Source organism: Nyctereutes procyonoides, unplaced genomic scaffold (assembly GCF_905146905.1).
Source record: "Nyctereutes procyonoides isolate TBG_1078 unplaced genomic scaffold, NYPRO_anot_genome, whole genome shotgun sequence".
NCBI lineage: Eukaryota > Metazoa > Chordata > Mammalia > Carnivora > Canidae > Nyctereutes > Nyctereutes procyonoides.
This window is the reverse complement of record NW_026575037.1, coordinates 23,076,188-23,093,352: the sequence shown is the minus strand read 5'-3', so window position 1 is coordinate 23,093,352 and position 17,165 is coordinate 23,076,188. Positions and strand designations below refer to the sequence as shown.

Sequence of the window (17,165 nt, the reverse complement as noted above, 5' to 3'; positions counted from 1 at the left end):
ATTACGCATCTCCATAATTTTGCCCATATTGATACAATGTATGCAAAAGAAAACTGATACATGTGACATTTGAATATTATGGAATTTGGCTCTCACAGTTCTCTGGAATGTGAGCAAATTCCATATCAGATATTTTTCCAGGAAAAAATAGCTTGCTAAAAAGATTAAATATCTACTATATAATGCCTTTTATTTTATTTCTAAAAATTAGAAAGCATTGTCTGTTACTTCCTTCAGTGACTATTATTGAGCAACTAAGTCAAGTCACTGACATATAAAACTATAACAAATTTCACACTGGACCTAAGAAGAAAAGAATGCACCTTAATATTCCATAGAACACATTTTTAAAAAGAGTCTTTTAGAATCTTTTAAAATAGAGGAATTTATCAAAAAAAACCCCACAATATGCCAAATCTACATTTAACGGCTCCTAACTTTTTTTTTATCACATTTGAATCCAATATTTTTAAATAAATGACATATTTCTGATAAAGCTCAAGCCTCTTTAACCACTAGCTCCAGTTCCCTGACTTTGTATTCTTTTGCCCCATTTACTTTTTCCACAGGAAGTAATTTTTCTTTTTTCTTTTTCCTGGTTGAATTTTTTTTATACTTCTACACTAATATCTATGTATCTCTAAACACTGTACATTTTGTGTGCTTCCTTAAAATTCCATAAATTGTATCTTATATGTTTTATTCAGTGATTTTATTCACTCATGGTTTACAGCTGAGCATCTAACCACATAGATAGATACAGACCAAGATTATTCCTTTCAACTGCAGCAGAGCATACATTGTATGGAGTCCATATGTCCACATTTTTTTGCCTTTTCTCCCTGAGATATGAATAAAGATACTCCTTCCTTCCATCCTTCCTTCCTTTCTTTTTCTTTTTCTTCTTCTTCTTTCTTTCTTCCTTCTCTTCTTCTTCTTCCCTCTCTTCTTCCTCTCCTCCTCCTCCTCCTCTCCTCCTCCTCCTCCTCCTTCTTCTTCTTCTTCTTCTTCTTCTTCTTCTTCTTCTTCTTCTTCTTCTTCTTCTTCCTTCTTCTTCTTCTTCTTCCTTCTTCTTCTTCTCCTCCTCTATTCTATCAGTGCTGAATTCAAAGAACATTCTTGCACATGTTTCTAGTTGTGCACATTTCCAAGTACTTCTCTTGGATATAAACATACATGTGGAATTGCTGGCTCGAATGCAGTCATTTTCAATAATAGCCATCACATACAATTACTGACTACATACATGTGCCAGGGACTTGCCTACATACTTTCCTACATACTTTCCTTCTCATCATAACTTTGCAGGGTAAATAGATCATTATTTCCAGCTTATAGATGACTAAACTGAGGCACAGAAACATTAAAAACGTGTGAAAGAATAGACAGTGTTAAGAACAAAAAGTGAGATGTGAACTTTGTAAGCCGAGTTCCAAAATCCAGGCTCTTAATCACTATACTATTCTGTCCCCTTGGCTTTAATTTAATGAGCTGCTGCCAAATCAGTTTTTGGTTTTTTATTTATTTATTTTTCCTTTCTGACACACTTAAATGGTATTTTATTATTTATTTATGTGCTTATTTGTTTATATATTTTAGAATCATCCTTCTTCTACGGCCACATTTAGCCACATGCAAAATGCTTCTGACTATGATTGGTGCCTATCAGTTGATTGAGTTTTCAGGAAATGAAAATAAAACCATTTTCACCCACTGTTTAAAGTTGAGAAGAATTTAGATTTCTTTTAAGATCACCATTCCCACCCACCCTTTTATGAAAGGGGAGAATAGTAATTGAAGGCTAGCACATACCTCCACTTGGACCATCAAGCATCTCTGTCGCCTTAGCTTGACAACATAACCATAAACATCTACTTTGTTTTCCGCTTCCAGGCCTTCTAGCATGGCATCAATTCCAATATAGGTGCCTGTGCGTCCCACACCAGCACTGGCAAAACAAACAAACAAAGTGAAGGCATGATCGTGGTAGGGAAATGAGTAGAAAAGCTGACAGGGGAGAAGCAGAGGAAAGAATATAAGTTTCTCCTTGCAGACTGTTTTCCAAAAGAGCAATTGTCAAAGGGAAAGATGTCCCTAACTGCCCCAGAGGAAGGACTGGAATAGCCCTGGTGCCTGCTGTGGGAGTTCCCTTACCTGCAGTGCACCACAATGGGGCCACTGAAGAAGTTGCTGAAAGCATTCACTCTCCTCCGCAGCTTCAGAAGCAGGTGAGGATCTTCAGGCACCCCATGGTCTGGCCAGCTGGTGAACTGAATGTGAGTCACCTCTCTTCCAGTGGCCTTCTCTTTTTTCTAGGCAAGAGATAATATTTTCTGTGAGATTTTTTTCTTTTTCTTTTTTTCAGGGCAGACTACCTGACATAAATTAAGTAGAAGAGAACATCAGGGCCCAAAACTCCTCATGCAAGTTTTTCAGCCATGATTGCATTTTCCTTTCCAATTAATAACTGGTAGTTGAGATGTCATGCAAGGTTGGCATGCACGAACCAGTGAGCAATAACTTACTGGTAAGGTAAGTAAGGTATGACAAGTTAGCTGAAGCTGCTAGGAACTTTCATGCCGCCACACCGAAAACAAACAACAAAAACAAATACACACACACACACCAAAAAATGGAGATGTAGGTGGGTGGAAAAAGACATAAAGTAAAGGCCGTTCTCACAGCTGTTTGAAATACTTCCACTTGGTAGGCCAGCTAATTTTCTTCATATGAAGAAAGTCCGATAAATTGTTTGGTTAATGCTATATTTCTTAGGGCGTCCTATATTTAGAAATGTCAGCTCAAACTGTGGAGAGACACCTGAGGAAGGTCAGCCCCAGACTACAGCTCATATTTGCTCCAACGTCAAAGTAACCACTACAAGATGAATTCTTTGACCTGGTACGAAGAAGAACCATCTACATTTAGATACCAGAAGAAACAACAAAATTTGGTTGCTTGTAATTTTCTGATAGGAATATAATTAAGAATAAGAATGAGACCAATCAATGCAGCCAGCTCTAAATAGGACCCATATATGTGGCCTGGGGATCTCATGCCTCAAGTCCACCGTGTATTTTACCATGAACTATTGGTGGTAGATTCATTGTCTCACAGCCCTCTGGGGGCCTAATGCCATGGGAGCCTTAGAAGGCCTTGGAAGAAATGTACTATTGGTAGGAATATTTTTTTGCATCTTTAAACCACTTTAAGATATATTCACATACCATAAAAATGTATTCATTTAAAGTATAGCATTTTTTATTATATTCCCAGAGTTGTAAAATCCTCACCATGAACTACAGGACATTTTCATTATCCCCCAAAAGAAACTTACTGATTAGCAGTCAACCCTTCTCCTGCTTCACCTCCAACAGTTCCAAGCAATCCTAATCAATGTTCTGTCTCCATAAATTTGCCTACTCTAGACTTTTCATAAACATGGAATCATAGGAAATGCCTGGCTGGCTCAGTCAGTTAAGTGTCCGACTCTTTTTTCCCTAAGATTTTATTCATTTATTCATGAGAGACACAGAGAGAGGCAGAGACATAGGCAGAGGGAGAAGCAGGCTCCCTGTGGGGAGCCTGATGTGGGACTCAATCCCAGGACCCTGAGGCACGACCTGAGCCAAAGGCAGATGCTCAACCACTGAGCCACCCAGGCGCCCCAAGTGTCTGACTCTTAATATCAGCTCTGGTCTTGATCTCAGGGTTGTGAACTCAAACCCCACATTGGACTCCATGCTGGGAGTGAAGCTTACTTAAAAAATAAATTTAAAAATAAATTTAAAAAAGTTTAAAAATTTAAAAATCCAATAACGTGTGAGGACCTCTATTTTAACTATTATCTAAGGTCATATTAACAGTTTTCTTTTCTGAACTAAACATTTTATCTTTACTACATAGTTAGAACTTTGTATTTCTTACAGTCTTTAATTTTGCCATTTGGTTTTGGGTTTTTTGTGTGTGCAAGAAGGTGGTTTTATTAAAGCACAAGGAAAGGACCTATAGGCAGAAAGAGCTCTCTAATTGTGCCATTTGTATAAATATTCTTTCCATAATGGTAACAGACCAATGAGAAAAGGGCCATTGTATCATTCATTCAATAATTCAATCATTTAGTCAATATAATTAATGAGCTGTTTATACATCAAGAGTCACAGCACTTTATATATATATAATTTGTTTTTTGAGAAACAGAGTGGGATGGGGAAAAGAGGAAGAGAGAATCTTAAGCAGGCCCAACCCTGAGACCATAACTTGAGCCCAAATCAAGAGTTGGATGCTTAACTGACTGAGCCACTCAGGAGCTTCAACAAATACTTTTGATACCAGTAGATTTAACTAGGTTTAATTTGACCCCGTTGGCCCATGTTATTGTTTCAATGCAAATCCTCCTCCTGTAGGCTGTTAAATATATTTTTTCTCATATTACACTTACTTCCATAATTGTGTTTTTAGACAACCCATATGAAAATAAATGTCATGTAATAAACTCACATTTGTAATGTTCAACTTCTGAATGATATAATCTGGGCATCTTTTGTGCTCGGTGATCTTTACAATGACATCTCCAAAAGCCCGTGTGCCCTCTTCCATCGATGGCCAGTATTCTGCACACTTGTTCTATATTTTAGAAAACATTAAGAATTTTGGTTTTTCATTTAAACAAATTTGCTTGTTAGAATTCTTTTAAAAACCAAACACAACAAAAGTTATCCATCTGAAATTCTCAAACCATTGGTGTATTCTCCTTTCAGCACATGTACACCTTAAGCTGCGATGCTTGAAAGGTATTCCATTTCCCATTAATGTGTCCTGAAAGATTTCTTCACACTACCTAGTAAAAGGATGATCTTACGGGCTTAGCTGCATATTTAAAGGGGATGTGCTGGGTTGTCAGTAGAAATGATGTGATTGCATGCAGTTGATTTCAGGCTGGAAGATGGGGAGGCTTTCACCCTTCCTAAAGTCCTATTACATAAATTACCACCTATATCCCCAAGGACAGTTTTAAGTTTTCACAAGTCCTTGTGAAATCACCTCACTGAGATGCACTACTCTTAAAACAATACTGCAAAGAAATAGGAATCAAATGTAAGTCCAGCAAGTAAGCAGAAACATTTAAACTGTATTCATGTATACATCTCTTTCGGTATTACATATTTTATTTTTCTACAGGTATAAAAAGTTTTAAATCAAGTGTTACACTGACTAAAATGGAAAACTGTCTGTTTTTGTCACTAAGCACATATATATGGTTTTTTCGAAATGCAATCCAACCCCCTTTTCCTAACCCCAATCTTCACCCTTTGAGTCTTACCCTGTTTCCTTCCTCACATCGAGTGACCATGACAATGACTGTGGCTTTCTGTTCCCAGATCATCCTCCAGAAATCATCAACAGTTTCATCCCTGGGGCCTAGGAGGTAAATAAATACAAACTGATAAATATCTTCTTCAAGGTGCTATGAAACAATTTTCAAAAAAGAATGTTAGACTAGCAGATAAATTACCTTGTGCAGCAATGTATTTCCTGGGTTCTTTGAAGCCCTGTTCAAAACACACACAAAGGCGTATAATTTATTGAACACTCAATTACTCACGTACATGCAAAACTATGAGTTAGAGGAAATTGATTTAGACCCACCGTTTCTTGTGGATTTCTCTGAACATTTTCAGATTATAAGGGGGATTTTATTAACTCAAGCTCACTCATTAAACTGTGCCAAACATGTTAGCATTTACAAACAATATTCATGGCTTTCGTGTGTCTTTGCTATATACCCAAAACAACTTTATTTTATTTTTTTCCCCAAAAACAATTTTAAAAACTAGACTTCATCCTCATCAGGGATGGTGCAGCAATTTACAAAAGTAATCTAGACATTCTTCTATTTTATGTCCTGCCAACCGTTACAGTACCATCTGTTACAATTTAAACCTTCTTACAAGCTGTATGGTTGCTTTTGGGATTTTTACTCAATTTCTTTCAATAAATCATTCTGATATGATCCCCACACTTCTTCCTTTAACTATCTGGGATAGACCACGGATTCCCTAGCCTTCTTCTCTGCCTTTGTAGATAAGGGACACGATAACTTTCATTTCATTACCTACAATGTCTACTTTTTCCACTCCTTTCACCAAAGCAGAGAAGGAGTACAGAGGCAGATAAAACACTGTGCTAATTTCTTCCAAATGACCATATTCCTTAAATTCACCTCAGCAATCAGAAAGCTCTTCAGAGAGATAACCTTTGCCCATTAGATGAAATATGGTGACATGGGACACAAAAATTCAGGATTAATATTAGTAACTTCTGGAAACTTCTACCTGATGACATGGTATTATTCATATATTTACTCATTTGACATTTATTGAGGGGTCACAGTACGTCAAGCAACTATCCAAAGGCTGAAGACATGCTTTGCAGGAACTCCTAGCTCTGGTAGAGAAAAATAAGTGTAACTCAATACCCTAATTATCATATATATTTGAATAAAAATAATAAGTTTTTTTTCCCAGAGACTATCTAAATCCTTATAAAAATCTGTTCTCAGTTTACGTTGAAAAACAATGTGGAAGAAACACTATGCACTGAAATAAAGTTTATTAGTGCTAATTGTGAAAGCCTGCAGAAATTACCAGCAGAAGCAGTTAAAATATAAGTCAAAATTATGATGCAGTACTAGTGATTATTTTTAAACGATGACCTCACATTTGTAAGTCTTGTTTGTCATTATAAACAAGCCTTTTGATGATCATATTAAAAAGGAATAAAGTAAGTAATTGTACTGTGACTACCAGGACCACATGTCAATGGAAGAGATATTTGTTGCTTGGGAGAGAACTTACAGGGGCAATAGTTAATAAGGTTACAAAACGTGTCATGTATCAAACAAAGGGGATGTGAGGCAGGACATTTCTATAGGATAGAGCGCTGTCTCTAGGGACAGAATGCTTGAGAAGAAAAATCCCAGCTCTCATGAATGATTCACATAAAAAAATACTTTTACATTTTTCTATAATTTTGCATAATCTGTGTGTAGAGGCTTAAATGTATTCCTCAAAAACACATATCCAGTCAGAATGTGATTTCATTTGCAAATAGGATCTTTGTGGAAGATGAGGCTATACCCATGGAGGATGAGCCCTAAACCTAATGACTTGTGTCTTTATGGGAGAAAGGTGACACAGTGAGGTAGAAGCACACAAGGAAGAAGGTCACGGTGGATGGAAACATAGATTAGGATGAAGGAAGGGTCTCTCTCGGACCCTTCCGAGGGAGCATGGCTCTGCTGACACCTTGATTTTGGACTTTTTGTCTCCAGGAACTTCAGAGAGAATATATTTATGTTGTTTTGAGGCCACCCAGTTTGTGGCACTTTGCTATATCAGCCCTAGGAAATGAATACATCATGTGACTAAATAGATAAATATGATTTGACCATTTTAGCAATTCCACTAAACGTTCATGTATTCACATAGATTCAAACAAACAAACCTCAATTTCAATTTTTTTTCTTTAAGAAAATATTGTGAATTACCTTACACACCAGCATATATAGTAGTAGCATGATACACACTGTCAACTATTTGACTGTCAAAAAATTTTTTGTTAGTCACCCTTTTGGCAGTCTGTGGAAATAAGCACCCTTTGTACATTGCTGATGGAATGTAAATTGACATGACCCTAGTGGAAGACCGTTTGGAAATGTCTTTTAAAATTGCAAATGTAATCTGGGTGGCTCAGTCAGTTTAGCATCTGTCCTTGGCTCAGGTCATGATCCTGGGGTCCTGGGATCAAGTCCCAAAGAGGCTCCTTGCACAGCAGGGAATCTGCATCTCCCACTCCCCCTCCTCTCTGTTCGTGCTCTCTCTCGAAAATAAATAAATACAATCTTTAAAAAAATTGCAAATGCATATTCTCTTTGACCTAGAAATTTTTCTTTGAGGGATTTATCCTAGATATACTAAAACCCCATGTAAAATAATGAGTCAAGATTATTCATTGAACCATTGTGGGTAAAAGCAGATTAGAAAACACATTTAATGTCCATTAACATAGGAACTGATTAACTAAATCACAATTTGGATACACCATGAATGATTTATAAAATATAGAAGAAAGAGGTACAAGTGCTCTAACCAGGGTCAGCAAACTACAACCTGCGTCTGATTTTGTAAAAAAACAAAAAACAAAAACAAAAACGGGAACACATTCACATCATGTATTAAAGTGTGGCCACTAAACTTCAGAACTAAGTAGTTGTGACAGAGTGGTATGTCCTGGAAAACCCAAAATACTTGTTGTCTGGCCCCTTATACAAAAAAAATTTGCCACTCCCTGTAGTGATGTTTTGCACATATATCACCCACATTTAAAAAGCCTGGCACAGAACAATGTGAATAGTATGTTAACATTTTTGGGTAAAGGAGATGATAAAGAATGTTGGTGTTTTCTTGTTTATAAAGAAACTGCCTGGATCAAGAAGAAGCAACATAGAGGTTACCTGGTCAATGGGGGCATTGGGCAAATGGCAGAAGGAAGATTTTTTTCAGTCTCTATTTTTATACTGCTCAAGTTTAAAAAAAAATTGTGTGATTCATCACTTATTTTACAATTAAATAATAAGTGACATTTTAAAATATTTTGGATAAGTCAACCATATACAATATTTGGTTTTAAGTAAATACAATGATCTGGGTCAATGGAGAACACCTCTGCTGAAAGGCAAGGCAATATTATACAATCGAAGCACAAGTTTGGAGTCACACAGACCTGCGTTTGAAATCCCAACTCAATCTTGTACTGATTGAGCAAGGGAAGGATAACTAATTCACCAGAGCCTCCCAGTCCTCACCTCTGCAGTGAGCATGGTACATGTGGTTGGGGCAAATGTGGGGCTCTTATGAGAAATACATACATGGATCCTTTAGTCTAATACCCCACACATAGTGGGCACCCAAGTACTTTAACTATTACTATCATTTTTTGGTGGAGAAAAATTCTACAATATGCCCAGTACCAATAACAAATCATCAATAGCTATCCTAGCAGATATTAACGATTTTGTTGTTTATATCAGTGACAATAGGGGTTTACATCAAACCATTTCTTTTGTTTAACTTTTTTCGGATCTTTAAAAAGATTTATTCTTTTTCTTTATTTGATTTAAAATTCAATTTCCCAACATATTGTACAATACCCAGCGCTCGTCATACAAATTATTTCTAATAATATTTCTAAAATTTTGCCATGACAAAGAAGGAATCGGATGGAATGCATGATTACAAGGAAATGAAAATGATCAATGGCGAAATAACAAAGATGTAAAATAATCGGGCAGTTATGCATTTTTACTCACATCAATGTAACTGGCATTTATGTAATTTGACCCTGCATCTCCATTTATATCAGAGAGTTCAACACGGTTATAATCATCTGTTCAAAGAAAAGAAATATAAACAAATGAAAAAATGAATAATCAAGTAGCCTAAATACATGTAAATCCAATTCTCAATGAGTACTTACAAGGAAGGATGTCAACGTAACGGTTTTTATTCTGGTTAAAAGGTTTTCGAGCATCCTTGATAGAAAACTTGCTGAACACCCGTGGAATGCTCTGAAAGACATAAAGATCCTTTGGGTCACAGCAGATTCAAGAAAAATAATTTTCTCCTGGCCACTGATCATTTTGAGCAAAGGAGACATTCTATAACGTATTTCCTTTATGCTCATGAACAAGTCGTGTATGGTAATTGAAATTAGCATTATTAACTGTTATGCAAAAAACACCTAGAAAATGAATGATGGGCTACTTTGAGAATAAAACCCACGAGCAAGAGCAAATTCAGAATTAATTGCCACTTGAAAATTCATTTAAAAACAGATACTTAGATAGTTAATTAGACTACAAGTACAAAACCAGCCAAATATGTTTTGTGACACAGCTTCATAACTGATAATGATATGCAGAAGAATTATTTTGAAATATTTTCTAGTTCCATGACTATGTGTCTCTCTTTTGTTCTATAAATATGTTAATAATATCTACTTTGACTATGTTGCAGTGTTACGTGGGACAAACTACAAAGGCAAATAGTTATATAATAACTTTAAAACAGAATTTAGGTTGATAATTGAGTAAATTTCTCATCATATATCAAGAGGAGCACACACCTGAAATTCAGCCAGAAACAGTCTTCCTTCATCAGCGATCTTCCTCTTATAAGTTTCCAACAAAATATCTGCATGGATTGGCTCCACAGTCATCAGTTGTTTTTCATCATCTTTAAACATATTAAGGATTCGTGACAAGGGTTATGTCGATCTTTCAAGTGTTCATATGAATTTCACTAACTTTATAGCTTGGATTCCATTTTTCATTTCTTTCCTTCCCTCACACACTCCACCCAGAAAATCTCACTCCCATACGAGGGTTCACCTAGAAGCCTATGACATCTGAATCTTGTGCTCCAGCCCTCTTCTGGGCTTTATAATAACCTTTCAGACTCTCTCCCAGAGTTTCCACACAGTTATCCCACATTTACCTCAACGTCAAAATGTTCAAAGTAAAAATAATTTTTTCCTTTACTCTAGTATTCAAATCTCAGGAAACAGGATCACCATTTGCAAACTAATTTAAGGCTGTAACTTTCATGCTATCCAAAGTTTCCCCCTCCCTCTGCATATCCAGTAGGTCACTGGGTCCTTCCCATCCCTTCTGCCCCTGGTCAGGTGCAAGCAGTCCTTCTCATCTGTGGAATGACAACCTCCTAACTCCTCTCCCTGTCTCTGTATTTTTCCTCATCCTGATTTATCTTTTCAACTGCCTCAAATTTGTCTTCTGAATACACATATGAGCATGTAACTCTATTTGTTAAAAAGATTCTAATACTATTATGTGTTCCATTGCCTAAATCCAAAGTTTGAATATGTAATGCAATATAAGAATTACTATACTTTATTAGCTATATACTATAGTTATAAGAGAATATGATTAATACCTTCTACTCAAGACTCAGCTTCATTTGATATTCCCTTTACACTAGGCCATAAACAAGTTTCGTTAATTTGTTATGCCTCCAGGGTATGGAACACATTATATGCTCTGCTTTTATAATAACTTAGTAAAGAGTAAAAATACATATTAACCATAAAGAACTACAATTGTATATGGCAAAACAAAAATTTCAGAAGAATAAGAGAATGTGAAGTGTCACACATGTAAAAATTATGTTCCTTCTGTTCATGTTAGTGTTCTCAACTTTTCAGATCAAGAAAGATGTCCACTAGGGTATCTTATTGTCTGTGGAAATTTATTATCCACGAGTATCACGAGTATCACATTGGCCATGTACAGTTGCTTCTTTAGGTCTCCGAGAATCTCTGATATTCATTCATTCTGAAATTAGGGCCACCTTTCAGGTTTTATGGAGTTTGGGTAATAGGAGTTCTTAAATTTTTCCTGTCTTGAATATGAGAAAATACATTTCCTTTATTGTAAACAGAGTTCCGATCTTTAACTCCACCCCCTTTTACCAGATCAAAAATCACATTTAAAATATTAAAGGAACAATGTAACAGTTGAAAAAAGAAGAGAAAAATGAAATTCCTTTCCTCTCCTAAGTCAAATTGCAACTTTTTTGTCATGTCCATAAGTGGGCCTTTAGTGGAAACAGCCACCATCCCACCACACTTGCACACACATACTACCAAGTCTTCCGCTTTGTGACTTTCAATTTGTTCTTCCATCCACCACTCCCTCATTTATTGATCTAATGTCTCCCCACAATCTTAGAAGACCCAAATGGCTGCCTTTGCCACTCACAGTCTTCTATCTTCTATCTTTCCATAGAACCATACACATTCAATTACTATGGCATTTACCAAACTACTGTCATATTTGTTGATATTTCTGTCTTCCTCTATTAGATTTCAAACCCTTTAAGAGTGGAGTCTGTGGCCTGTCACTGCCATATCTTCAGTGCTGGCACAATATATATGTATAGAATAAATAAAAAAATATATATGTATAATAAATGAATTAAGTTTCATCATTATATCATCAGAATAAGTCCAAATTATATTTTTTAAATGTTGAATTCTTATTTAAAATGAATGGATTCAAACATGAAGGGGATATTCACCAGTAAAAAGTAAGTATACTTACCCCTTTCCACAAGTTCCTGCTCTTCATCTAAATCACTGTGAAAATAAGAAGCGTAAGTTTATATATTTTTTAAGAAACATAGAATTCAGTTGGGATTCAATGTATATTTAATGAATCAATTCACTTTATATTTATTGAAGGAAGGAGGGAATGGAGGCAGGGAGTAAAGAGGAAAGGAGAGGAGGAAGAGAGACGAGGGGAGAGGAAGAGGGAACGAGGAGAGAAGGGGAGGAGAGGAGGAAGGATCATGGCAGGGGAGGCAGGAAAGAATGAAGAGTTGTAGGAGAGAGAGAGGAATAAAGAAAAAGTAAGTGAGGAAGACATCAACCAAGGGTTGTCTGCTAAATTCAGGTAAGTGACTAAATTATTTTATTTTTTAATTATTTTATTTGAGAATTATTTTTCATAAAATGCAGTTGTTCCTGGCCAAAGGAATACATAATAATTCCCTAGGTATTTCTCTCTTTTCTTTTTGCCTTTATCATTTCTAGATCCCTCTGACCTACTTTGTACTAAAAGAATAAATATCTATTCTTTTCATTGGTTATTATTTTTAAAACTCTATAACATTATTAGTAAATGTAGAAAATATTAGTATTTACTATAAACCAAGAAGACTACAGTAAGTTTTTGTTCACAAGTTCACTGATGAACTGAACTTTGTGCTACTTTTCATTCTTCACTTAATTGGTTTTAAACTTACCTCTTAGATTGGTGTTTTCAGAATTATTATATTATATTGAAATCAACTCTTACCTGGACCTCTTGTTGCGTAGGTCATAGATTTTATAGAGAACAACAAGCAGAGCTAAGAATGTCACAATGATGAGAAACACCAGAAATATAATCAGTGCTCTAGAATTATCTAGAATTGAAAAATAACATGAAGAAAGATTATTATATCAAATATTTTGCTGAGTTCTTTGAATAATCACCTTTAAAGTACTTTCATTTTAATATGCTCATTTCTTTTGAGGCTTTCAAAGAATAAATTTTTAAAATAATACTAGATACAATAAATCCCTGATTTTGCATGTTTTGCCTATGCTATTCGAAACAAATAAAAGTATCTGATACTTTAAGAGAACAACTAGAATATAGAAGAGAAACTCTCCTTCCACAAAATACTATTCCTTCTGTGATACTATCATTTCAGCTTACTTCTTTCTTTTAGTCACTCCATTTTGAAGGCATCAGAGACGTAATCTAGTTATTATAAATCTCAGAGAGAAACTCATATAGTTTAACTTTATGTGCAGAAGTAGATAGTCTCCCAAAGGGATCCAAAAGGCTTCTGTCCCACACAGATAAAATTTCTCACCTGCTCACTGAGGTATAAAATCAATTTAACAGGGGACAAAACTGTTTCACTCTACCATTAGGAGTACTTATCCTGATGTAAACTTTCACCAAAGTTTGACATGAAATCATGCCTTTTCTGGAAGAAAGCCAGAGAACAGAGAATGTACTGGAAATATCCCTTGCCCTGGATTAATATCTTACACTTTTCACATACAATGGGAGTGCAGAAAGGAATGTAGTGAAATCCAGGGCCTCACTTCTAGAGCCAGACTGCTTGGGTTCCAATCCAAGCTCAACCACTTCCAAGGTGGGACATTGGCTAGAATCTTTATTACCTTTGTGACTCCATTCCCTAATTCTTAAAATGAGGTTAAATGAGTTGATTTACAGTAAAAATGTGACACAGTGTCTGGGATATAATAAATAGCAATTATTCACGATTTGCAAAAAGTAGTGTTGAATCTTACTGTATGTCAAACACTGATTTAGGTACTTAAGATATCTTGGAGACCAAAACAAGGATCCTTGTCCTCATGGAAATGACTTTGTGAGAGGAAAAACAGACACTTAACAATATACATAATGAATAAGCACTTGGTAAGAGAAGTTAGAAGACAATAAAGACTATGAGAAAGAGAGGGAGATAACGAAGCAGGTATTTGGAAGTTGCATGTTTGAGGCAGAGTATAGTTAGGACAAGAACCCAAAGGCAGGAGCATGCTGGGCATGTCCAAGGAATAGCAGGGAGGCTCATGTGGCTGGAGTGGAGAGAGTGAGGCAGCATGAACTGCCACCTGAGAGTACGATGGGGAGTAGGAGGAGGCAAGGCTCAGATTTGTAGGGCCCTGAAACCATTTTAAGGATACATTAGTTTTTGAGTTAAACAGGTAGCACCTGCAAGATTTTGAACAGAGAAGTAATATGCTCTGACTAGTGCATTTTACAGATTTTTATGACAATTAAGAGAATGCTATAATCTAAGCAAAATAGGGCAGTGGTTCAGACCAGGTTGGCACCTCTAGAGTTAGGAGAAATAGTCATATAGAGTTACAATTAATGGACTGATCAGGAAGACTGTGGGTGCAACAGTTTAAACATTGCTGGTTCTTTGAAATAATTAACAAAATTTATAAGCCCCTCGCCAGATTTATCAAAAAGAAAAGAGAAAGGACCCAAATAAATAAAAACACAAATGACAGAAGAGAGATCACAATCAACACCATAGAGGTATAAACAATTATAAGTGAATATTATGAGCAATTATATGCCAACAAATTGAGCAATCTGGGAGAAATTAGACATATAAATTACTAAAACTGAAACAGGAAGAAATAGAAATTTTGAACAGACCCATAACCAGCCAAGACATTGAATCAGTAATCAAAAATCTCCCAACAAACAGGAGTCCAGGGCCAGATGGCTTACCGGGGGAGTTCTACCAAATGTTTAAAGAAGAGTTAATACCTATTCTCCTGAAGCTGTTCCAAAAAATAGAAATAGAAGGAAAACTTCCAAACTCATTCCTTGATTCCAAAATCAGACAGAGACCCCACTAAAAAGAATTATCGGCCAATATCTCTGATGAACATGAATGCAAACATTCTCAACAGGATACTAGCAAATCAAATCCAACAGTGCATTAGAATAACTATTCATCATGATCAAGTGGATTTATTCCTGAGCTACAGAGGTGGTCCAATATCTGCCCTTCAATTGACGTAATACACCACGTTAATAAAAGAAAGGATAAAAATCTTACAATCCTTTCAATATAGGCAAAAAAAATTTTTGACAAACTACAGCATCCATTCTTGATAAAACCCCTCAATAAAGTTGGGATACAGGGAACATACTTCAACATCATAAAGGCCATATACCAAAGAGCCTCAGCAAATATCATTCTCAATGAGGAAAAACTGAGAGCTTTTCCCTTAAGGTCAGGAACACAAGAGGGATGTCCACTCTCACCACTGTTGTTCAGCATTGTACTGGAAGTCCTAGCCTCAGCAATCAGGCAACAAAAATAAAGAAAAAGCATCTACATTGGCAAGGAAGAAATCAAACTATCACTCTTGACAGATGATATGATACTCTATATAGAAAACCCAAAAGATTTCACCAAAAAAATTGTTAGAATTTATACATAAATTCAGCAAAGTCATAGGATATAAAATCAACATACAGAAATCTGTTGCATTTCTGTACACCAATAATGAAGCATCAGAAAGTTAAATCAAGGAACTGATTCCATTTACAACTGTACCAAAAATCATAAAATACTTAAAAATAAATATAACCAAAGAGGTAAAAGATCTATACACTGAGAACTGTAGGACACTTATGAAAGAAACTGAAGGAGACACACACACAAAAAAATGGAAAAATATTTGAGGGGTGCCTGGGTGGCTCAGTTGGGTTGATCCACTGACTCTTGATTTTGACTCAGGTCATGATCTCGAGGTCATGAGATCTAGCCCTGCGTGGGCTCTGCCCTGGGCATGGAGCCTGCTTAAGATTTTCTATTCCTTTCCCTCTGCCCCTCTCCCCTAATTCGTCCTCCCCAACCCTGCCACATTTAAGCTTGATCTTTCTCTAAAATGACAAACAAACAAACAAACAAAACCAAAAGACATTCCATGCTCATGGATTGAAAGAATGAATATTAAAACATATATATCACCCACAGCAAACTATACATTCAATACAATTTGCATCAAAATAACATCAGTGTATGTTCTCATTCATTTGGGGAATATGAATAATAGTGAAGGGGAATATAAGGGAAGGGAGAAGAAATGTGTGGGAGATATCAGAAAGGGACACAGAACATAAAGACTCCTAACTCTGGGAAATGAACTAGGGGTGGTGGGAGGGGAGGAGGGCGGGGGGTGGGGGTGAATGGGTGACGGGCACGGAGGGGGACACTTGACGGGATGAGCACTGGGTGTTATTCTGTATGTTGGTAAATTGAACACCAATAAAAATTAATTTATATAAAAAAAACAAAATAACATCAGCATTTTTCAAAGAACTAAAACAAATAATCTAAAATTTTATATGGAACTAGAAAAGACTCCAAATAGCCAAATTAACGTTGATAAAAATAAAAAGAAAGAAAGAAAGAAAGAAAGAAAGAGAGAGAGAGAGAAAGAAAGAAAGAAAGAAAGAAAGAAAGAAAGAAAGAAAGAAAGAAAGAAAACCAAAGCAGAAGGCATCACAATTCCAGACTTCAAGCTCTATTAGCAAGCTGTGATCATCAAGACAGTGTGGTACTGACACAAAAACAGACACACAGATCAATGGAACAGAATAGCGAACCCAGAAATGGGCCTTCAACTCTATGGTCAACTAATTTTTGACAACGCAGGAAAGAATAGCCAATGGAAGAAAGACAGTCTCTTCAACAAATGGTGTTGAAAAAACTGGGCAGCCACATGCAGAAGTATTAAACGGGACCACTTTCTTATACCACACACAAAAATAAATTCAAAATGGATGAAAGACCTAAATGTGATACAGGAAACCATCCAAATGCTAGAGGAGAAGACAGGCAGTGACCTCTTTCACCTGGGCGGTAGCAGCTTTCTACTAGACACATTTCCAGAGGCAAGGGAAACAAAAGCAAAGATGAACTACTGGGACTTCATCAAGATAAAAAGCTTCTGCACACCAAAGAAAACAATCA

The 17,165-nt window shown here is 36.1% G+C and overlaps 1 protein-coding gene across 4 annotated transcripts in view; it reads right to left on the bottom strand.

The window, feature by feature from the left end:
- The window catches only part of PTPRC (protein tyrosine phosphatase receptor type C), a 124,459-nt gene that overhangs the window by 13,409 nt on the left and 93,885 nt on the right, over positions 1-17,165 (bottom strand). For all 4 annotated transcript variants that reach the window (XM_055319472.1, XM_055319473.1, XM_055319474.1 and 1 more), the window contains 10 exons: positions 12,935-13,043; positions 12,179-12,213; positions 10,186-10,295; positions 9,538-9,628; positions 9,371-9,447; positions 5,516-5,552; positions 5,324-5,421; positions 4,501-4,626; positions 2,155-2,312; positions 1,813-1,948 (listed from right to left, as the gene is read on the bottom strand). In XM_055319472.1, coding sequence (XP_055175447.1) covers positions 1,813-1,948; positions 2,155-2,312; positions 4,501-4,626; positions 5,324-5,421; positions 5,516-5,552; positions 9,371-9,447; positions 9,538-9,628; positions 10,186-10,295; positions 12,179-12,213; positions 12,935-13,043 — 977 coding nt within the window. The remainder of the gene's footprint in view (positions 1-1,812; positions 1,949-2,154; positions 2,313-4,500; positions 4,627-5,323; positions 5,422-5,515; positions 5,553-9,370; positions 9,448-9,537; positions 9,629-10,185; positions 10,296-12,178; positions 12,214-12,934; positions 13,044-17,165) is intronic.